The sequence below is a fragment of the Mustela erminea genome, chromosome 7 (genome assembly GCF_009829155.1).
Source record: "Mustela erminea isolate mMusErm1 chromosome 7, mMusErm1.Pri, whole genome shotgun sequence".
Taxonomy (NCBI): Eukaryota; Metazoa; Chordata; class Mammalia; order Carnivora; family Mustelidae; genus Mustela; species Mustela erminea.
The window spans coordinates 30,688,007-30,712,204 of record NC_045620.1 but is presented as its reverse complement, the minus strand read 5'-3'; the positions used below and the strand labels follow the sequence as shown (position 1 = coordinate 30,712,204).

General features: G+C 45.8%; 1 protein-coding gene across 7 annotated transcripts in view; it reads left to right on the top strand.

Moving 5' to 3' along the window:
• SLC23A2 (solute carrier family 23 member 2) overlaps positions 1 to 24,198 on the top strand; it is a 130,139-nt gene that overhangs the window by 89,577 nt on the left and 16,364 nt on the right. For all 7 annotated transcript variants that reach the window (XM_032351346.1, XM_032351345.1, XM_032351341.1 and 4 more), the window contains 5 exons: positions 9,378 to 9,466; positions 10,498 to 10,568; positions 11,515 to 11,696; positions 20,526 to 20,646; positions 21,142 to 21,298. In XM_032351346.1, coding sequence (XP_032207237.1) covers positions 9,378 to 9,466; positions 10,498 to 10,568; positions 11,515 to 11,696; positions 20,526 to 20,646; positions 21,142 to 21,298 — 620 coding nt within the window. The remainder of the gene's footprint in view (positions 1 to 9,377; positions 9,467 to 10,497; positions 10,569 to 11,514; positions 11,697 to 20,525; positions 20,647 to 21,141; positions 21,299 to 24,198) is intronic.

The window sequence follows — 24,198 nt, the reverse complement described above, 5'->3', positions numbered from 1 at the left end:
TCAAAGAAATAGATAAAGCCGTTGGGGTTGCGGGGATGGCAAGGGTGGGACAGTGTGGGAGGGGGGCTGCTGGTGTTGGGAGCAGGCTTTATTCTCCGTGTCCCAGCTGTAAGGATTGTAGGTGGTCTGTGTATGCGTGTGTTTGTAGTTTAGTGCCCATTTCCTTAGGCTTGGAGCCGCAGAGGGAAAAGAGTTTCATGTTCAGCTTGCATGGTATCTAGGACCTATTGTCAGACCACGAAGTGTCTGAGTTCTGTACAGGGTTTTGCCTACACTCCCCCACCCCCCTGCCTGTGTTGAGTGCCCAGTGCTCTCTTGTACCGTGTGCAGTGGGCACGGGCCCTTCACTTTGAGAAAGCTGGGTTTAGAGCCGAAGATGGAGGAAAGTGTCAGTGTCCCTGAGCTGTGGGCTATGACCAGGTTGTCCCTCCTCCTCACTTCACACAGGCACCCAGGTGGAGAGTGGCACACTATTCCTGGAAACCTGTTTTATTCCTGAGAATTGCTCAGGAACCGGTGGAGGTGAAGCCAGTGTGTGTCTTTGTGTAAGCCCCAAGCGCCAGCTTCAGGATGCTGCCAAGTGAAGGCTCCTTGGGGGCGGGTCACCTGGCGGGGCTGGCCGAGGCCACACCATGTGTGCTGCAGACCTCCTCCCTTCCCTGCACACCTCCCTCTGCACCAAGTGCTTTCCTTTCCTCTGGGGACCATGATGGTTTGGAAATGGTGGTCATTGTGGGTCTCAGTCCCTGATGCCCCATGATTCCTGTGGCTTTCGTGCTGCCCAGAGCCTCAGCCTGCTGGGGATAGCCATTCTGCCAAGGCTGCTGCTGCCGCCGCCTCCCTCCTCCCCCTCCCCACCTTGCCTTTTCCTTCTTGCTCCTGCCCATTGACCTTTACCCCCTGCACTCTGCTTTCAACAACGTCTTCATTGCTGAGTTCCCTCAACTGAGGTTTTAACAGTTCTCATTTTGGTTAGTTTGTGATGTCAGTCCCGGGAACTCCTGAGCCTTGTTCCAAGAATTAATGCAAAGCTTTGAAATCCTGAGAGATTGGGGCAAGTTTGTTCCGATTCCCCTGCACCTCCCCCTCTCCCCCCACCCCCCAATGCTAGCCAGCTGGCAGCAGTGTTGCCTCCCTGGCTTCAGGGAGGACTCAGCTACTGTATCACTTTGGCTGCTGCCACCTCTTAAAATAGAGGCCAAGTCTCTGTACAGCTCTGAGCTTTCCAGAGTCCTCACCCCTCACCCCAGGTGTCAGTGCAGAACTAGGGGTGAAGGAGGATCCGGGAACTCTGCCCGCCCCCCCCCCCCCCAACACCATCTTTCCTGAAGTGTGGCAGGTGCTTTGTTTGGGGGTTACCTCAGTCTTTTGCCTGGGCAAAACCTCCCTCTGAGCTCTCTCACAAAAGACTAGACTACAGGTGGGCTGGCCCCTTCCCAGAGGAGCCCCTCCAGTTCACCACAGGCCTGCCTTTCTTTGCTGAGAAATGGTAGGGATTGGGCCAAGAGCATCCTAGTAGCTGGTGCAGCAGCCTGTTCTCTAAGCAGATTGTCTGTCCTGAAGAGGGCGCTCCCCTCTCTCTCACCTTCCTGAGTTCTTGGGGCCTGTACGTGATGTGTGCTCACTGAGTACGGGGTGGCTGCAGGATACCTCCAACTCTCAGGTCTGGGGCTCTGAAATCTCTTTTTTTAAGATTTTATTTATTTATTTGACAGAGAGCACAAGAGAGGGAATATAATACAAACAGTGTCAGAGGGAGAGGGAGAAGCAGGCTTTCCCCTGAGCGGGAGCCTGGTGTGGAGTTCAATCCCAGGACCCTGGGATCATGACCTGAGCCGAAGGCAGCACTTAACTACTGAACACCACCCAGGCGGCCCTGAGGGCTCTGAACTCTTAACTGTTCATAAAACTTGCAAGGGTGGAGGGAAGCAGTGATTAGATTGGGGATGGGGGAGATTGGGAAGTCTCCTGCATTCTGTTTCCGTATATGTACTTGGGGTATACGTGCAGTTTTTTGAACCCCTTGAAAGTAAAGTGGCTTCCGTGCCAGCTGACCCATAAAAACTTGTGGGACTGAGGGTCCCACTGGATGACTTACCACATCTGAGAGCACTGTTGTTCTGCTATACAATCTAACATGTAGGCTGTTTAATTTCCCAGGAGGTCCCTAAAATATCTTCCCTACTGTCCTCTCCACCTTCCTGAATCTGGATGCAGTCTGGGTCATGTGGCACATTTGTTTAGTGTATCTCTTTGGTCTCTGAATAATAGGCTGTCCTCACATCTTTCCTCCATAGCTTTGCCTCCATAAAGCACCCAGGCCAGATGTCTTGTTGAGTCCAGTGGTTTGAATTTGTCTGACTGTGTCCTCAGGGTGGTATTTGATTTTTTTCGACAATTGCCCTTCTCTGTTGTAACCTGCGGGATGGGGCCAAAAGCACTGTTGATTCAGGGTGAGCCATGTTTGCCAGAATAACCATGAGGGTGAGAGTCTTTCATATTCTGTCACATGAAGCAGGCATATAGTAGCAGATTACAAGGTTTTCCCCTAACTTAAAAAAAAAAAAAGTCCATTTAACTCAAATTTTGGGTAGGAGGTTATAGAATTGGGAGCCAGTGAGAACTTGGAGCTAATGACTTTTGAGGTCATTAGCTTTGCCTCAGCCCCCAACCAGCTGTATGGAGAGCTTTGGCGTCAGAGCAGGCAGCATTCCTGTTCCACTGTTTTCCAGCCTTGTGACTTTGGACAAGCTGCCTGTTCTCTGAAAGCCGTCTTCCCTCATCTGTAAAGTGGTAATTAATAATGGTGAAATTGTTAGCATCAAATGAGATAATGCCTGGAACCTGTCCACACCTGCCTGTTTGCTCTCATTATTTTAGTGGGCCTTCTGGAAGGGAAGGAGGCAGGCGGGTGCAGGGGGGCAAGGGCTAGGCTGTCTGGCTGAGCGTCATGTCCTTGGTCCATGTAGTAGGTGGTTGCGTGCACTCCTCAGCCACACTGACAGGGTCCCCTGGCCAGGGTGGGGCCCTGAATCTATCTCAGGCCATCAGAAAATGGTTAGGGTACGTCATCCACTCCTCGTGCGGCCTGAGCACCCGCCACCTCTCCACTGAGCCTACTCAGGTTTAGCTCCTTCAACACTGGCTTTTCCAGGATATTTCCCCTTCATTTGACATGCTGTTTCTCTGTGAGCGTTTCTGATGCTCCCGGGGCTAGGAGACTTAGTACATGTGGGGTTATCGAATTCAGTTCTCATGAAAGTGTTTTAGGCTAACAAACTCTTGACTGGAAGTAGTTGATACTGTTACACTTGACAAGGAGGTTATCAAAATCATATCCAGCTAGCCCTCATGAATTCCTGTGCTCTGTCTGGACAAAGCCCCGGCTGTGAGCTATGGCTTGGGAAGGAAGCGAGTTGGCTGCTTCCCACTGAGGATCTCCAGGACTCTGTGACTGGAAGTGCTGACTGGAGCATTCATCTAATTTTAGCATTTGCCTGTAAAACAAGAACAGCACAAACTTGAAGAGAAAATGTTATACTTGGGGGTGAAAAACAGAAAAGATAACACTTGTCTTTAGTGAGGAGGTTTTGTTTTGTTTTGTTTAGTCAATCCAGAATGGATTAGAGATCCAAATGCAAGAATCATGAAACTATATAAGTATTAGAATAAAACAAGGGTTAAATCCTATATAACCTAGAAGTAGGGAAAGACTTTTAAACTAGGACTCAAACCCCAAAAACAAAAGGATAACAAATTTGATAACATTAAATATAAAAAATTTTAAACTTTACATTGTAAAAATATACCATAAAAATGACAAACTAGGAAAGTATTTCTAATGTATCACAGATAAAGTCCAAATCTCTAATACAGAAAGGACTCTTAAAAGTCCAGGTATTTTAAGAATGAAAGAATATATTTTTATTTATTTCTTCCATTTTAAAAAATATTTAAAAAATTTTTAATTTCAATGTAGTTAACATAGTGTTATGTTAGTTTCTTGTATATAAGACAGTGATTCAACAATTCCATACGTCACCCAGTGCTTACCACAAGTGTACTTTTTAAAAAAAATTAATGTATAATATATTACTTGTCTGTGAATCATCAGTCTTACACAATTCATAGCACTCACCATAGCACATACTCTCCCCAGTGTCCATCACCCAGCCACCCTATCCCTCCTACCCCACTCCCCTCCAGCAACCTCAGTTTGTTTCCTGAGATTAAGATTCTCTTATGGGTTGTCTCCCTCCTGATCCCATCTTGTTTCAATTTTTTCCCTCCCTACCCCCACAACCCCCTCACCGCATCTCAAAATCCTCCTATCAGAGAGATCATATAATTGTCTTTCTCTGATTGACTTATTTCTCTTAGCATAATACCCTCTAGTTCCATCCATGGCGTTGCAATTTGGGGGGGTTTTGATGACTGCATAGTATTCCATTGTGTGGGGGGTGTGCACACGTATGCGTTTGTGTATATATGTATGTATGTATACCACATCTTTATCCAGTAATCTGTTGATGGACATCTAGGTTCTTTCCATAGTTTGGCTATTGTGGACATTGCTGCTATAAACATTCAGGTGCATGTGCCTGTTTGGATCACTACATTTGTATCTTTAGGGTAAATACCCAGTTGCGTGATTGCTGAGTCGTAGGGTGGCTCTGTTTTCAACTTTTTGAGGATCCTCCATTCTGTTTTCCAGAATGGTTTCACCAGCTACAAGTGAACATATTTTAAAAAGGTTCCAAAAATTATGTAGGCAGAAAAAGCAGAAGACATGAATAGATCATAGAAAAGTTCTTCTCCATATGTAAGAATGTCAATTTATAATAATTAAACTAAAGCTACTCTCAGATACCACTTCTCACCTTTGGTAGATTCACAAAAAATAAAAATTTCAATGAGCCACTCTGATGGCAAGACTGTAGGAGAACATCTTATACATTGCTGTCAGGAGTGAAAATAGTTCAACCCTTATGAAGAATTTTACAATATCTAGAGTATATATGCATTTACCATTTGATCTAGCAATCCCACTTAGAGAAATTTACACTGAAGATACACTCCCATAAATGCAAAACAGTGCCCCAAAGTTGTTTATTGCTATATCATTTGTAATGGCAAAATATTTAACAACTCAAATGCGTATCTGCAGGAGACTGGCTGCTGTTTGTGCATCACACACTATAGTCCATGCAGCCCTGAGAAAAAATGGGGACGATCTCTGTAGTGGTAGAGAGTAAGTTCCAGGATATGCAGGAAAAAACAAGTGGCAAAAAATGTGAGTGCAGGCATGGGAACAAGGATAATTACGAATGAAGGAAAATGGTTACCTGTAGGAAGTAGCTGAGAATGGGACGGAAGGGATGGGGTAGGAGTGAGACTCTTCTGGTATATCTCTCTGTGGTTTGATTTTTAAACTGTACAAATGTTCAACATGCTCAAAACCTAAATCTGAAAGGATGAAGAAAAGCAAATCCTAAAATTACAGAAACCCATGAGCCTAACTACATGTCAAATTGCTAACCACACAGAAAAGAATTCATTCACAGACTTCAGAACACAGTACTTTCCATGCCCTGAATGTGATGGAAAACAGAAATCTTAATAGTCTTTTTTTTTTTTTTTTAAGAGTTTATTCGACAGAGAGAGCACAGGCAGATGGAACAGCAGGCAGAGGGCAAGGGAGAAGCCGGCTCCCTGCTTAGCAGGGAGCCTGACCTGGGGCTTGATCCCAGGACCCTGAGATCTTGACCTGAGCTGAAGGCAGACACGTTAGTCAAATGAGCCACCCAGGCGCCCCAAAATATTAATAGCCTTAATAATCTTAGTAGTCATTTTTTTTTTTTAAAGGATTTCATTTATTTATTCATGAGAGACAAAGAGAGAGGCAGAGGCTGAGCAGGGAGCCTGATGCAGGACTCTTGATCCCAGGACTCTGGGATCATGACCTGAGCCGAAGGCAGACGCCCAACCATCTGAGCCACCCAGGTCCCTTTAGTAGTCTTGTTAGTTATGATTTTGGTGTAATTCTGTGCTGTATTTTGTTACAGGATAAACCAAATGAATAACATATTGATGGTGATGGAAATCGGGACGCTCAGTGTAGGGAAAGGAGAGACATAAATATGGAAAGAAAGGAGATAATACTGGGCTGAGCTACAGGTGTCATTGTGACCCCACGATTCAACAATGAATCCTAGCTCTATTCACTAAATGCCACCCCAGTAACTGTGAGCCCACCTGGTGTTTCATCTTGGTTTCTAAATCCCACTCGCCACTAAAATGGACTGGGCTTCCTCGGCAGCCCGGGGGTTGTTTTTTCTGTCACTGTAAAGCAGTAAATCCCTTTACTGGCACGGGGGTAGTCTGCCTTTGTGGTGCCTGGTGCCTCAGCTTTAGCCAGAAATGATTGTTCCGTATGCAGACTGGAGGCCTCATCCGAGACTGATGCACCAGGCCAGGGTGAGATGCAGAAATTGCTGTTTTCAACCAGCACCCCAGGGATCATGAAGCAGCTTCCTGGCAGCTTGCAGGGTGACTTGGAGAAGTCGCGGACAGAAAAGCCTGAGTTATAGGGGAAAGCATTTTGAACCCAAGGAAGGAGATCTTGGAATGTTTCCTGGAGGACGTGGTATTTTCTCTGTGCCTTTGAATGAGGAATAAAAATTGATTGTTGGAAGTGAGTTGATGACTGAGAAGGGCAAAGGCTCAGAAGTGAGAAGCTAGAGTGCAGGTCTGTGAAGGGGCTATTGAGAAAGAGCGTGGGGTCCGGGGCTCTGGTCTCCTGGGTTCAGAGGAGGAAATGGGACGCCTCCAACTGAGTTCTAAAGAAAATAAGGCTGAGGTTAGGTTTTTCTCCATCCTAAGGCTAGAGCCCGACATGGGAATGTGTCAGCACAGTAAAGGTGCCTGTCTGCTCAGATTTGTTTCCTCGTAACGTTTAGGGACACTATTAACCTTAAAAGCTCATCTGCAAAAACCCACCACCTCTTCCCGTGTTTCAGATAATACTTTTCCTCTACACTGGGGCGGCACACTTTTCCGGTAAAGGGACAAGCAGTAAACATTTTGGGCTCTGTGGTCTCTCTTGGGACTACTAGGCTCTACCATTGTAACCCCAAAGCAGCTGCAGACAACTGTGGCTGTGTCCTGGGGAAACCTTCCTCACAAAGACAAGTCATTTGCTAGATTGGGTTCATGGGCCGGTTTGCCAGCCCCCGGTGTAAAGACAGGCACAGTTTGATTCGTTTCCCTTCCTGCTGTCAGGACAAAGTAAAAGAGTGGGCAGTCCTGCCCACAATGGGGGAGCCCAGGGACCCAAGGTGGTGACTGGTGTGTGACCAAGTGTAGAGGGATGAGCCCTGTGCAGGCAGACGGTCAGCTGTCTGCTGGGGAAGAGCTTCAGAAAGCCCCGTCAGCCACTGAGAGTATCTAGTGTGTACAGCAGCCGCCCCTGTCCGCCTGCCAGTGCTGTGTGGGGTGGGCAGTGTGCTCGGGGTTGAACCGTGAACGTGTGAGCCAGCCCTTTCCAGAGTCCTGCGAGCCTGGGGTAGCACAGGTGGGGATTTTCTGTTACCACACACTTTCAAAGGAATGCAGGAGCCCCAGTTGCTTGAAATGAGGGAGATTCTTTGCAGCTGTGTTCTCAGCACCTTTGGTCATGGTTAAGCCATAAAATATTTGCCCTGAAAGGTGCCCAGGTGATGGTCTGGTCCAGACGAGGTCAGGAGTAGTTCATGTCCCTGGGAGTGGAACCCAGAGCCAGTCTTTACTTTGCTACCAGTGAGTCAAGCAGTATGGTGTTGATGGCACCATTTCTAGGACGAGGTCTCTAAATGCAATCCACGTTATGTGGCCCTGGGATGTGATGCTGAAAATCCAAAACAATAGTAAAGCAGATGTTATTTGAGTCATTTGAGATGGCATCCATTCCAGATGAGATGTTGACCTCCCTTTGCCCCTTCAGAGCATTTCTGAAAATTTATCCAACCAAACAGTGTTTTCCTTTAATGTATATTCCCACTTCAGGTCACCTTCACTCCCACTTTCGATGGTACTGTGCTCTGGGCCCTTCTGACAGGTAATCGTAAATGGACGGTTGGTAGAGGGCGTGCCCACATGAATGACGGCCAGCAATGCCTCTGGTCTGCCCTGTGCAGCCCTATGGCACCCTAGCGCCAGCCAGCATCCTGCCTGCTCACAGTGATTTCATGGCATGACTGAAACAGCCAGGAGAACAAGAGAATCTTGAGCCCCTGGCTGGCGCAGAGAGGTGTGTGCCAGCGCTGGGCTTGTAACAAGGCTCCTTCAGCCAGAGCCACCTCCTCTTAGCCCACTTCCTGTTCCAGTTGGGGTCAGATGTGCTGTCAGAGCACAGGGGGGCATGTGCCGGGTGCCGGTCCACTGGCCAGGACTCTGACACAAGGCTGCTGGGGAATATTTCAGAAGGATCTGGACATCTGGGAGTTGCCAGCCCTGCCAATAGAAGGAGTCATTTTTAGATTTCACCCTGAAAATATTAAAAATAGCAGTCAAGTTCTCATGTTAGCCTGTAAAGCTACCTTCATACATTTATAGTTGAAATGTTGTACACATTCAAAAATCTTTTGAATTTGAGTAGCTTAGGTGTTCAAAAAGGCAGCATAGAGTATCTAAAATGTAATTGAATGGTGGCATTTGAGGATTGAAGGCAGGAGATTTTACAGAGAGTCTGCATGCTTTCGGGGTTCTTTAAAAATAGGGTTTAGAACTCTTGAGTATTTTTTATGATTAAGCAAGATATGATGTCTACCGCTGATTTGTAACTTACAGCTTTTCTTTCCTCAGTAGTTCTAGATCACTAATGTGATTGTGATGCTTATCCTGTAGGATTTAGGGCAGTTTTTGATTTACAAAATGGAATGATGGGTTGGGGGGGATAGATTTTTCTCCTGTGATAACCAATAAGGATGTGAAGGGGAAGAGGAGGAGGGTGGTAAATTGGAAGACACACCGGTATTTAAGAAGGAGCTCACAAGCTCAGCAGGAGAGCAAGACGCCCGAATGCCCAACATCCCCCACCCCCGAGGGGAAAGGTGGTGATAGCAGGGCCTGGTATTGGGGTGTGGGCGCTGACCACAGGGCTCCCCCAGGGCCCATGCAGGGCTGTGTTTGGGGAGAGCAGCAGGAGGGGAGGACGGAGAAGCTGGCGGCCCTGGCCGCGTGCAGAGGAGATCTGTGTAGCCCGGGGCTCTTTCTCCCGCGCGTGCCTGCATTTACTCATGTGCTGTGTGTCTATGGAAAAGACTGTTAAGCTGTCAAATCGTGAACTACCTCGGTAGTTCCTGATGCCGTGATCATGGTTTTGGTCTCGTTTCTTTTAGGTTACCCCTGTTTCAGGCCAGTGCTTTTGCATTTCTGGCCCCTGCTCGAGCCATCCTGTCTTTAGATAAATGGAAATGTAACACCACAGGTAACTGCAGTTATTTCCACGTACGTCATTGGGGTCCCTTAGCGCAGGTGATAGAAGGGAGGCCTGAACGTGCTGCCCTCGGCGGCCTTAAATCCTTTCTGGAATCAGGCACAGAACACAGAAGCAACAAACCGCTTAGAATACTCCAGTCTGTGGATCGTGTTTCTGTCTCTCTCTCTCCCCCACTCATTCATCCCTAACCCCAGAGCAAGTAAGGACCAGAAGGAGCCTCATTTCTCTATGCTAATGAAATTGATAAATATGGGAATGGACTAGAACAACATTTGTGCTATTTTTCTGCCTCTTTTCTTTCAGTGGATTTTATGAACCACCAGTAATCACTCTCTTTGCTGCATCAGCATCCCTTCTCTGAACCATCTTTGCTTTTGAAGGACCTGGCTGCTTTGGTTTTCTGCAAATGACTTTCACTCCCCACCCCCACCCCACCCCGTTAGTGATTACAGAGATCCTTAAATAGCCTGATAAGGTCAGGAAAAAATCAGATAGGGGGTTTGAGAAAAATCAGATAGTCCTGTTGTACTCTCAAAATACTGTTACACTTTTTGGTTCTAGGAGCAAAGTTTTCCAACCTTCGTTTCCTTCCTTGCTCCTAGGAGTTAGTTGGTGACCACGGATTTGATTTAGGAACTGGAAAAGGCCCTCTGTTTTCTCCAGACTTTAGAAAAACCTCAGTCAGCAGCCTTGCTATCAGGCATTTCAGTTAGTTCCACTGCTTGCAAAGGTTGGTCTTTGTGTGAGGAGGCCACTAGCAGTATGCATCCCCAGTTCAGTCAGCTTTTGACGCTCCGGGAGCGCTCAGTCGATGACTACATGTGGTTACGTTAGCGTTGGGAGTCCACCTTTCAGTATGGTAAGCCATACTGTCGTAACAGGAATTTCAGGGATGGGTATTTTATACAAATATACGTAAAACAGGGAAGAAATTTCTCCTTACAAAGAGTGAAATGAATATATCCTGTGAAACATCAGTGTCACTCCAAAAAAATACTGTCTTTGTTTTTGTTTTCAAGATGTTTCAGTGTCCAATGGAACCACAGAGCTGCTGCACACAGAGCACATTTGGTACCCCCGGATACGCGAGGTAAAACTTGAGCAAGGTCTGCATGCGGCTTCTTTGTGTTTCTTCCCCGCTTCCCAAGAATTTGTGCTTCCCTTGCGCTAAGCCCTCCTTTTCTTTTCCAACTTTGGACATGTTTATTTCTTCTTTGAAACTAAGGTGCCATCACCATAAAATGAAGTGTGCAGAAATGCTTTATGCCGCCGTCCAGTGTTGTTTCTTGCCCTTCATTTCCCTCCCTGCCCCTTACCGTGTGCCCACAGACCGGATACACAACCTCCAGTGTAACTGGCCCAGCGGGACACGGCTCCCTGGCAGGGAGTGACAGAGGCTGGCCTATGGGCAGCAGAACTCTTCATCCCAGCCTGTGTTTGCCTGTGTGTGGGGAAGGAATTAAAGATACTGGTCTGCTCTGGTGCACTTGAACAGAACAGGGCAAGAGAACACAGCTGGGAGTCCTCAGCCATGAAGAATGGCTGACGGTTTATCCAGATCTTCCCAAACCTGGAAGATCTTTTACCATTAGTTCATAATGGACGCAGACACAGCCCTTCCCCTCTGTAGGAGGGTTCTTTTAGAATTTGTATCAATAATACCTCCTTCTCAATGTTCCTCAGGGACTCACTCTAGAGTCTGTGCTGGAGTGTTCCTCTGAGGCTGGCTTTGAATGTCCCATGTCTTGAGTGGGAATGATAACTCTCTCACTTGTCCGTGGGGTGGCAGGTTGGCGGTACATCTATCAGTGCCCGTTTATGTGATGCTCCTATAGTGACCATGTGATTCATAGGTTGGCTAGACCCCACTCACTCCACTGGTTTCTTTTGAGGCCTCAGGAATTTTCCAGCTGTGTCATGCCTGTTAGGTAGTAAGTCGCTGCTTGGCAGAACTGTCCAGTGTGGTTGTGGGTGACATTTGGAGTCTACGATCTACAGGCTGCTCACTCTCCTGTCTCTGGCCTCTCTCGTTCCAGATCCAGGGCGCCATCATCATGTCCTCACTGATAGAAGTGGTCATTGGCCTCCTCGGCCTGCCTGGGGCTCTGCTGAAATACATCGGGCCCCTGACCATTACACCCACGGTGGCCCTCATCGGGCTGTCCGGCTTCCAGGCAGCAGGAGAGAGAGCGGGGAAGCACTGGGGCATCGCCATGCTGTGAGTGCTCTGGACCGCTCGGCACAGACTGTCAGCACCTCCCCTTCTCACCACCCAGCGGCAGCCTCGGCAGTGTGGGATGGGGGTGTTCGTGGTGTTCTGAGCATTTACACAGAGCTTAGGAGATAGGTGGTATTTTTTTTTTTTTTTAATTTCAAAGTAAGAATAGTCTGACAGTTTAAACTTGATCTGTTTCTTGGCAGAAAGTTATTGAAGGGTTTAAGTCCCAGAGGTTGGGGAGTGACATTGCAGTCAAGGTATTCCAAAGACCTGTTTGGCAGCCATGTGTAGAGTGAGGGTTGTAAGGCTTCGGGCTTTAGGAAGGGGGTATAAAATGGTGATGCCATTAGTTTTTAACTTTTGAGGTCATGCCAAGTCTCTTGCATACATGAATGGAAACACTGAGAAGCCAGATCCTATAGATGAGACTCAAAAAAACCTTCCCGATTGGCAGGAGACAGGGATGCTGTAGGACTGTGTGTTGGCATTGATAGGAGATGTGACTCCCCAGGCTCCTGCCTGAGTCCTGCCAGGCATTGCTGGTCCTTCAGTGTGGAAGTGCGAGTCCATTAAAGATGTCATTTACCCCTTGATGTGTTGTCAGTAAAGACATCCAGGACCTTGGTAATATTATAAGATTGATTATTAGAGCCATAGAACTCTATACCACAAATAGAACCCACATTCTTTTTGTGTGCCTGAAGAGCACATGTAAGAGTTGATCTTGTCAGAGGGAAATGGTACAAAACCTGGAATTTTGCCAATCAGTGAAATTCCTAAAACCAAGTAAATAATCATAGAAAGGAATTTTCCAGTTGTTTTGTTTTGTGAGATCTTCTCTAATTGTCTAACAGCATGCGCCCTGCCTGAGCCTGTGCTTTGGTACAGCTTTGCCACACACTCGTATGCACTGTAAGTTAAGGTAGGCACTGCCGTTCACCCCATTCAACAGGAAAAGAAGCAGAGGCACAAAGAGGCAAAGTTCGTTGCCCAGGCTTGCACAGCCAGTAGGTGGCTGCCGTGGTTTTTAGAACCCAAACAGTTTGACCAGAATTTACCCTGTAACATTTAATCCTGCCGGTCTGTGCTGGAACGAGTAAAGTGCATCCTTGCGAAATTATAATCCATCTCTCCTTACAGATTAAGGTATGTGGAAATGTCCAGGATTGTTCTTAATTTTCTCATTTTACTGAAGGTTGGTCAGTATTGCCCATACCAGCACGGGTGTGTAGAAGGGCGTGGAAGAATGTCTGTTCAGTGAAATGCAGTAAGTTGCAAGAAGGAGAAGATGTAATTACCATCACACGGTAGTTAGAAACCAGCAGCAAAAGGGTGAACAAAACCCCAGATCACTTAGAAGCTGGAAAGTGCTGTTATAAATTGCTCCTAGTCAGAGGGGAAATTGAAAGTTCACAATTACTGATAATTTTAGAAGATTAGGGTAAGAACCGACCAATCCCACAGAGCAGTCAGAGTTCTAAAAAAAATGCACAGTCTTAGGGTGCCTGGGTGGCTGTCTGCTTATTCCTCTCCCTCTGCTCTCCCCTGCACCACTCTCACTCTCTCAAATAAATTTTTAAAATCTTAAAAAACAAACAAACAAGCCCACACAATCTTAAAGCAAAGTACATGAAGAGCTTATCTCTAGAATCTAGAAAAACAGGATAAAAATGGAGGCTAATGGAAGCAGGGGACCAAAAATTAATATATATACAAAAATACGGAAAAAATAAAAGTGAAGAATCCCAACATTGGTTCTTTGGAAAATAACACATGGACACGCTTCTGGCAAGGCTAACTGAGCAGGGAAGGGGGTGAAGGCCCAAATGGTGGATAAAGCCCTAGGTCCATGGAGGAAGAGTTCTAGCTGTGCTTCCTGTCCCCAAATTTAAAAAGAATGACAGCAAATTAATAAAATGGGTGGTTTCCAGAAAAACATAAAAACCCAAACAGGCTCCTTCTCACCCTGATCATTCAATGCCAGGGTTCCTCAGAACCTGGTTTCAGGCTGCCTCCCCACCACATGCTTTTCCCCTGGGGGACCCCGTCTAGTGCACAACCCTGGCAAGCCTCTGTTATGCTGGTGACTTCCACAGAAGCCTGAAGCCAGACCTCCAGACGCTAGACTTCAGGTCCAAGCCCAGGCCTGCACCCTCCAGGTGCTGGGACACAAGACACCTCAAACTTCAGAGGAAGAAAGGGTCAAGCTTTTGACTCCCAAACCACTCCTCCCCTCCTGCCATCTTGTTCTCGATCAGAGCCACAATACGCAGCCAGCTGGTGAAGCCAGAAGTCCTGCAGGTGTCCCTGATTCTTTGCTTCCTCTCTCTCCCCACGTGCACGCCATCTTTCTGCCTCACCTCCAGAGCCCGTCCCGCCACTGGACAGTCCTCATCCTCGGTCATTGCTTCCAGACTGGTCTCCAACTTCTGCTTGCTCCCTTCTTGCCCATTCACAGCCCTGTGAAGTACTTGGTCACTCTCTACTCCTTTCTCCACCTTGTGAAACTCTACTTGGACACAAGCTAGAATTTTGGAAGCTTGTAGGTCTTTTCGTTGTCTGTGTCTGAAACCTTCCTCACAGTCCCTCATTCTGTTTATATCTCGCACTGGGCACTTGGGGCCTTTTCACTCTGGAATCTCAGACATTTGGGGGTGGGGGTGGGGTGGAAATGATCCTGAATTATTTCAAGGTGCCTTCCTCCCCTCCATTCCTGCTTGTCCCTTTCTGGAACTTTTAGAATGTTGGACCTTCCAAGCCCTTCCTCTGCTTTCCAAATCATTTTTTTCTCTGTTCATGGGAAAATTTCCTCAGTTGTTTCTGTGTATCCATTGTCCAGCTTTTCCTTTTGGCTCTCCTGTTTTTTAGTTTCCAGCCAACTCCTTTTGTACTTGGGCTACCAGCTCTGTAAGGCTTCGGCTCAGTTCTGGTCCCCTTGGCACCTCCAGCACCTGGCCCACTGCCTGTCACAGAGCAGGTGTTTAGTAAGCACCTCATAATAAGCAAGGGGAGGACTGGGGCTTGTGAGTATACCCCTGACGCAGGAAGAGGCAAGAATGCTGTCAGAGGATTTTATCTCTAATAAAAGTTCTGGGCTCCAGTGGTTGGGGAGTATATTGTATTTCAAGGAAGGGCAAATTCCCACACTCGTTAAGTGGTTCTGGCACTTTGAGAAACCAGGGAAACTTCCCAGCCAGTTTTCTCTACATGGCAGATTCTTTTTTTTTTTTTTTTAATTTTTTATTATTTTTTTAAAGATTTTATTTATTTATTTGACAGACAGAGATCACAAGTAGGCAGAGAGGCAGGCAGAGGGGGCAGGGGGGAAGCAGGCTCCCTGCTGAGCAGAAAGCCCAATGTGGGGCTCCATCCCAGGACCCTGGGATCATGACCTGAGTGGAAGGCAGAGGCTTGAACCCACTGAGCCACCCAGACGTCCCTAGAAAATTTATTATAGGCCCATGGTGGATTTAATTAATAAAAAACCATGATGACAACTAAATCAGTCAAATTCAGTCTCTATCTCTGCTGCCAATTACTAGCAGTATGGGAATAGAAGGATCTTTCATGAATAAAAGTTTTAAGTGCCTCGTCCTTTAACAGTGAGAGACCGATATCAGGCCTGCCTGCCGAAATCAGAAACCAAGATGAGCGTGTTTGTTATTACCAGTATCATTTAAGATTGTTCTGGACGTGCTAGTCAGTGAAAAAGAAAATAAAGTAATTTGGGCCATTCCCAAAGAAGTCAGAGAGAAGGGAATGGTGACTTGCTCTTACAAGAATTAAAATACGTTTCAGAACTTAATAACAATACTGTAGCCCTGGGAAGGATAGACATTGGTAGAGCAGAATAGGAGTGACCGAAACAGAACCAAGAAGAAATTAATATTTAGTGTCAGATGGCAATCATATCGGAAATCAGTGGGGAATAGAAGAATTACATGAGAAAAATTATTTAGAAAAAATTTAGATTCCTAGTTTATATTAAATTATATTTCGGTTGAATTAAAGACTTAAGTATAGAAAGTAAAACAATAAATGTGCCAGAAGAAAATGTACATAAATATTTAATCATGGGCGGAGAAGATATGTTTTTTTAAAGATTATTTATTTTTGCAAGAGAGAGTGTGTGAGGTCAGAGGGAGAAGCAGACGCCCCACAGAACAGGGATCCTGATGCGGGACTCCATCTCGGGACCCTGGGGTCATAACATGAGCTAAAGGCAGACATTTAACCCATTGAGCCACCCAGCCGTCCAGAGGAAGATCCTTCTTAAAGCAGATATTGTAAAGGGAAAGACTGATCGATTTTACTACTGATGCATTTAAAACTCCCATCAAAACCCACTGAAATTAAGCCTCTGCCTTTGGCTCAGATCATGATCCCAGGGTCCTGGGATCAAGCCCTACATCGGGCTCTCTGCTTGGTGGGGAGCCTGCTTCCTCCTCTTTCTCTGCCTGCCTCTCTGCCTACTTGTGATCTCTGTGAAATAAATACATAAAATCTTAAAAAAAATAAACCACAAACTAAACTATAAATGAATCTTGGATATATTTACAACAAATTCCATTAAAAAGGTTAAGGTCCTTAATTTATAGTTTCATCAAGGGAGAGTCCTGGTGGAATAATGGATGAAGGGTATCATATGAGCAGCCATTTAATCAAATAAAGGAAGTATAAATAGCTAACTAGTATGTAAAAAGGGTTAGCCTCCCCGGTTATCACAATGCTGCATATTCACAGGGATTTTTTTTTTTTAAGATTTATTTATTTTAGAGAGCTGGGGGAGGGACAAAGGGAGAGAGAGAGAATCACGAAGCAGACTCCCTGCTGAGCGTGGAGCCCAATGTGGGGCTCGATCCCAGGACCCTGAGATCATGACCTGAGCCAAAATCAAGAGTCAGCCGCTTAACTGCTGGAGCCACCTAGGCGCCCCTTCACAGGGATTTTATTAGCAGTGGGGGCAGTGATGGTAGGTCAGACTATACTGACACGGGTTCCTAAGTCAGCCAAGAGAGGCACAGTTAGAGGCAGGTTCTCAAGAGAGGATAAATGGGGTGACATTCCCAACTCTAAGCATTGGTTCTGGATGACAGCTGCTTTTCATGAGAAAACATTATTTTGATTACTTTCATACAGTTTTCAAACCTGTTCAAATACAGAATAGTGTAAGGAACCCCCATGTACCATCACCACATATATTAAATATATTAAAATTCTAGTCATTTGAAGTTTAACAGTAATTAAACAGGGAAATCTAAATTAAAATAATATTTCCTCCCACCCACTCCCTCACCTCAAAAATAAATAAATAAATAAATAAAGTCACAATTGATGAGTGAGAAGTTCGTATTTGCCCTGTATGCCTGAACACAAACATAGTGACAGATGCAGCTTTACCAGGATCGTCTGCTTTTCACCCTAACAGTTTTCTGGGCTCATCTCTCTAAGACTGTGTGTTTAGATCTGCTCCATTCTTTGTAAAATTGCACAATGCTGAATAGTATGGAATAGTGTAGAATTTATGAAACCATTCCCCCATTGATACTCATGCTTGTTGTTTAAAGTATTCGCTGTTGTGAACAATGCTGAGATACATACTCTTCAGTGTAAGGAATGAAAGTTAAACGACGATAATTTTTTAAATTGACGAAATTGGTAGGTATTTAAAAGTATAAGACTTTATGGGGCGCCAGCGTGGCTCAGTTGGTTAAGCCTCTGACTCTTGATTTCGGCTCAGGCCATGATCTCGGGTCCTGGAATCAGGCCCTGGTGGGCTCCCAGCTCAGCAGGGACCCTGTCCCTCTGCCCCTCCTCACTTGCGCTGTCTCGGTGTCTCTCTCTCTCAAATAAATCTTTAAAAAAAAAAAAAAAAAGTATAAGACCTGGTATTGCAGTAAGAAGCAAGTGGATGTCTTTGGTCTCTGGGTGGGATTTGTAAATTCTTTCAACTTTTGTGTATTTGGCAGTTTGTATCAGAAGCTTTTTAATAAGGAAAAAAAGAGCTTTTTCATAAGGCATTTACTGTTTGACAGATCCATTCCAGTCCTAGGAACCTGCCCTAAGGAGATGTGTAGATAGGTGCCAGGAGGGGTGATCTACCACAGTTGTTTATGCTCCTGGTGTCACACCATATGGAAATTGTGTAACAAGACGTGGTATGTGCATAAGGCAGAATGCTAAGTAGCCACTGAGGTGCAGTTGCTTATTTCCATCTGTTGAGGTGGCATTAATAGGGGCTACAGGCTAGTTAGGAAGCATGTTGTGAAGTGTGATTCCATTTTGGGTCAGATGATGGACCTATTAGTGCTTCAAGGGCAAGGGTGACGTCAGTGGTCCCATGTCCCTCTCTAACCCTGGTGCCCCAGACCCAGTGATGCCCTGTAAATATCCAGCTGCTCAGAATCAATAGGCCAAATGTTACGTTGTTGTTACCCAGCTGGGGTGATGAGTGGTCTTCAGGATTTTGTCTTTCTTTTTGCTTATTCACCTTTTATAATTTTCCTACATTGTAGTCTGCATTGCTTGCATAATATTTGTAAGGTAGAAAGTCAGCAAGCCTGTGGTTGGACAGAACCCTGGGCTGAGGACCTGTGGCTGGCTTACCCTTTCCCCTTCTCTGCTTGGCCAAGATGCGTGGGCTCGGGCACACCCCTCACCTCTGAGCCTCCTGCTACACCTGCTGCCTGCCCCACCTGCTACACAGGCTGTTTGAGGACAAACAAATTAGAAGGGGGGGGATGGGTTTTAGAGTGGCAGGAAAATGAAGTGTTCATCTGCCTAGTCCACCCGCTTCATTTGCACTGCCAGATTTGGCCTGAGATCTGGGTGTCCTTCCTGGAATTCTCTGTCCCCCCTCCCCTTGTAAACATGCTTTAAAACGTGAACACCATGGTGCAGGCGATGACAGGTGGCTGTTGCCTGAATAATAGACTTGGGGTCTTTTGGAATCTCAGAGTGTTCACTTTGAAATAAATCAGCATTTTTTTGGAACATGAAAACTTTATGTTAATCTAAATTTAAAGTAAACCAGTTTTAGCACCCATCATTACCATAACATTTTTTTAAAAGATTTTATTTGTCAGAGAGAATGAGAGAGCGAGCACAAGCAGGGGGAGCAGCAGACAGAGATGGAGCCCGATAATTGGACTTGATCCCAGGATCCTGGGATCATGACCTGAGCTGAAGGTAGACATTTAGCCAACTGAGCCACCCAAGTGTTCACCATAACCTTTTTTTTTTTTTTAAGATACATATTTATTTATTTGACAGACAGAGATCTCAAATAGGTGGAGAGGCAGGCAGAGAGAGAGAGGAGGAAGCAGTCTCCCCACTGAGCAGAGAGCCCGATGCGGGGCTTGATCCCAGGACCCCGAGATCATCACCTGAGCTGAATGCAGAGGTTTAACCCACTGAGCCATCCAGGTGCCCCCAACATAACATTTTTAAGTTAAACTTTACCACCCTGGGGGGAATTAAAATAGCTTGGGCACATGTGTATTTCCAACTTCAAACTGGTACTGGCTCGATGATTTTGTATTTGGGCTGAGACCCCCATCGCCAGGTGGACAAAGAACTTGGGCAGGTGGGGAGAAGGGAGAAGATGGAGCGGCATGAGCCTGTTCTCCGGCTAGCTATAGACCACGTGCCTCGTTAGGAATGTGACAGTGAAGCTGCACTTGACCCACTGTCAGCGGAGCTGATAATTCCATCTCTTGCAATTGGAGCTGTGCCCAGGAACAATTAAGCTGAACTTTGACTGGGAACCCACTCTTGTGCCAACTCTCCCTCGGGTCATAAGTGAGAGTGCATCCCTGTGAGCGATGAAACACATCTTTGTAGACCTTCATTGTGTCAGCAATGGGAAGTCGTCCCACACCTGCTGTGCTTGGTAGCGGGCGGATGAGGACGTGCCGGGTCCTGCTGCAGAGCAGTCATCTGATGTTGCTTCCTCCTTTGATCCTCAGTGCAGCTGGGTCAGGGGTGGGGGGCTCGAGGTAGATGGCCTTCTGAGCCAGCCCTAGTATCCCTGCTCTTAGGATAGTGTGGCAAAGTAGTTCAGAGCCAGGCTGCAGAGCTAGACCCCTTGGCCCGACCCCCCTGCAAACTCATGCCTGCGTAATATTGGACCACTGGCTTTATCTGTCTGGGACGTGGATGGTCACAGAAGCCACTGCTGCAGAAGGCTGGGATGGTGGGCGGCACGACCCTCACATAATATCTGACGCACAAACCTCTCAGGAAAGTTATTAATACTGAATCCTGTATGTAGCCGCCTTAAATGTTGAAGCTTTTTGCTTTTTGAAGCTAACTTTATGCTCTTGATACATAGATCAGAAAATACGGGAAAGTAGAAAAGTCTCAAAACATTGCTATTGGTAGTCAATCCCTGAGAGCATTTTGGACCCCCTTACCTGTTTGCACACGTGCGTGTGTGTTCATGCCCGTGTGGCAAGTGCGTGTCTTGTAGCTGATTCATAGTTGTGATTCTAGTGTGCTTTGTCTTGTAGGTATCTTTTTCCCTTATGCAGTGCGAGCATCTTTCCTGAGTATGTGCATTCTTCGGGTTTTCTTGTCCTGTTCAGGAAAATTTAGCCAAAACATTTATATGGCAGTTTCCTTTAGCATCAAGATATGCTTAGAACTAGTATCTTTCCCAAAATGGCATTTCCAAAAAGATAAGATTTCCCAAATAACAGTTAAAAGGACTAGTAGCTCCTAGAGAAATGAGTTGAATAATATGGTCAGTTTTGCTGTTGAAGCTTTGAGTATTATTTTAAAACACAGATAGCCTTTAACATAGTTTATTTTCTCTCTCTCTCTCATCAGGACAATTTTCCTAGTATTATTGTTTTCGCAGTATGCCAGAAATGTTAAATTTCCTCTCCCAATTTACAAATCCAAGAAAGGATGGACTGCGTACAAGTTACAGCTTTTCAAAATGTTCCCTGTGAGTAGTCACTTTCATTTTTTGACAACATTGCTTTTGTTCATGTGGAAGGAAGTTTTAAGCAGGTCTTCCTGGGGGAATTAAGTCAGGATGGTAACATCAGGGTACTGATGACCACAGAATTGTCATTGGCATAAAGTTTACCAGTGGCAGAAGGTTCTGATTCTAAAATCCTTCCAGCAGTGTAGGAGGACACAGTTTGAGATGGGGAGATCTGTATTCCCATGGCCTCTGCAAGCACATTGTCCATTATTCTTACTTTCTAGCCAGGCTGAGGGTTCCAGTAACTTTACCTGCATAAAACTTCTCTCTTGGAATGTGATTCCATCCAGGAATGGGCTCTCAGCAGATCTGTGGTGTGTTTTTTCCTGCGAAGTGCCAACGATGGTGGAGGTTGTGGGGTGTGAGATGCAGCCCACAGGAGGAAGGTGTGTGTTTTGCCAGCCTCCACCACCTCAGTTGGCCTCATGGAGCTTTTCCCTTTGACCACTTTAGATCATCCTGGCCATCCTCGTGTCCTGGCTGCTGTGCTTCATCTTCACAGTGACCGACGTCTTCCCTCCCGACAGCACAAAATACGGCTTCTATGCTCGGACGGATGCCAGGCAGGGTGTGCTTCTGGTAGCCCCGTGGTTTAAGGTCCCATACCCATGTAAGTACTCTGGTGGCCAGAGGGAGAGGGGTTGGGAGCTCATGAGAGCCTCTTTTAGAGGAGCTGGAAGGTGACAGAAGGCTCTGCAGCTTGAAAAGCCTTCTTTGGTCTAGAATGTCCCATGAAGGTCTTACAATTTGGAGGATTTGACAGCAGACAGGGGGAGGCCCTGTCCCCAGAAGGCTGGGACTAATGCTCGGAGACTCGTGCCAGCTTCCTTCCCAGATGAACTAATTCTTTTGGTTCCACTGGAATGAAATCCTGGACAAGGAATCCCTTGTCAGGGTTGAAGAAGGCAAATAGAGAGCCACATGGTACCTGAGCTGCCCACACAGAGCAGGCTTAATTAAGAGAGGCATGATGATCAGTAAGTCGACTGCTCAGCATGATGGGATTTGTGTCATCTCTTAATGGGGAGCTATACTCTGTTTTTTATTTGGTCACAGCTGTCAGAAGTGAACAGATACTCACTAATGGGTGGGAGATGGCTCTTGAGTTATAATTTAAGTGTTGGGTAACTCTTGGCAAGGTGTGGGGGCTAGGGGGTGTAGTCCTAAGCTGAGGTATCACTTGGATTCACACAGAGGACTTTGGGGCCAGCCCCAAAAGTGACTTGTATGAATCCAGCGGTTATTAATGCTTGGTTGTTCTGTTGTAAAGACCCTGTTCCCGGCACTTGGGCCTTTTAATTAGAACTGAAACCTGACCTTAGTCGGGTTCTGCTGATTTATTCCCCTGCTCAGCAGCCACATCCTCACATTTTATGATGAGGAGGAGAAAAAGTAGGAGAAGCTGAGAATAGCAAGGTTGGGTCAAAGAAAACTGTTCCAAGCATGTTAAATGACAGTGATATTGGCAGTTGTTCCATCACTGACCTGTTCATACTTAACAAAAGTTTATTCTTTCTAAAATAACATTCTCATCAGATCATATGGTCTGTGTATTTATGTACATCTGTCCCTCCCCCCCAAAAAACAATAAATGCATATTTTATAAACAGACACAGAATCTGATATAAAATGAGGTGAAACCGGTTGGCCAGGCAGTCAGGAGGAGGAGGTGTGGGAGGTAGGAGGAGCACTGCCAGGAGGTCTTCTCTGTGGCGCGGGCCAGTCTTAAGATGAGCACAAATGAGGAACACGGGGTGCGCTGTTCCGGAAGAGCAGCTGTGCATGTGCTGAGAAACCAGAGAGATGTCCCCAGGGTCCTCCCGGCCTGTGCGTGAGGGGTGTGGCCAAGTGGACTGGGCTTCTGGCCCCAGGATGGTGGCCCACGCTGTCGGGCTCCTCTTCACCACAGCCCTTTGCTGCCATGAGCTGCTCTGGGGCCACCAGTCCTGGGGCAGAAGGGGACCCCCAGACAGCAAGAGAATTCACCCCGACAGTTTGGCTTCATCTGGAGACAGGTTTTCAGATATCTACAACAGTGGTCCTTGGTCTTTAGCATGAGAAAAATGGTGAAAATACAGATGGGGGGCCCAAAATGTCAGTAGTGCTGAGATTGAGAAACTGCTGTGAAGTGACAACATAAATTAGGCATTCTAGTTATAAGGGGAGATGAAATAACAGTTCAGACAGAAGGCTGGAAGCCAACAAAGTTTATACACACACCTGTAGTTGACTCTTGAACGAGTGGGCAGTGGTGGGGAGATGCGCCTCACCCCCGCAGCCGAAAATCTGCATATAACCTTTCTCCCCAAAACTTGACTACTAACAGCCCTACTGTTGTCCGGAAGTCTTACTCACAACGTCAACAGTCAATTAACATGTTTTGTATGTTACATGTTTTATATATTGTACCCTTACAGAAAAATAAGAGAAAAGAAAATGTTATTAAGAAAATTACAAGGGAGAGAAAATACATTTACACTACTGTACTGTATTTATTGGAAAAAACCTGCTAGTAAGTGGACCAGTGCGGTTCAACCCTATGTTGTTCAAGGGTATACTGTATATAGAAATGAGTGGAAGGAAGAGGGGTCAAAAATTTAGATGAGTACAATTTAAAATGTTGGAGTAGCTGGAATAAAGATTTTAAAAATCACATTTAATTTAAGGCTTCAGGCAAAATGGGAAAAAAATAAGAAAACAGAGTAAAGAGACTAAGAAATAAAAGGCAATAGAAACAATGGGAAAGTAAGTCTCCCTTCCAAAAACAAGACACTAAAATGAAACTACAGTACTCTGTAACACAATAACTATGTTAAAGATTATTTAGATTAGAGATGATATGCAAAATGTTGCTGGATAAAGAAATTATCAGCATGAGAAAAATCTCCAAACCCACCCAGAATCGCCATGTTGACCAGGCACGCCCCTCTCTACTCTCAGACTGGAACAGTCCTGCCTTCATACACATCCCAGGCTTATCTGCACACTTTACTTCTTGTCCTCTTTCTCTTCCCAAACCCATTCTCCCTGTGTGGCTCGTGTGGCAATCCAGATACCCAACACAAAGTGTCCTGAGGTCTTGTCTTTGCTTTTCTAAAGGAAACTATTTTATTTAACATAACATGGTTTACTTTTAAAAAAAAAAAAAAAAAAAAAAAAAAAAAGCACTGATCTTACATTAGAGGACTGTCTGTATCTGGTGCTATGCTTTACTGCTGAGATTTAAATTTAGCTGGTGACTTTTCGCCACTTTTTCATTTAATGCCACTCCCTGGGCAAGATCGCCACTGTTTTGTGCTGTGCCTTCACAGCAGGGTTAAAAATCTTCTTCATACAAATATCCCATCCCAATAGGAATTTCCACCACAGCACGCTGTGTTAAATTGTAATTTAGTAGACACCAAGCGTGGCTTGGAAGCAGCCTCTGCTTCTAATCACTTTATCTCTAAGAAAGAGAGCCAGACCAATCCTGGTTGTGGCCACCTTCATCTGATTTAGAAACTGTCCCCA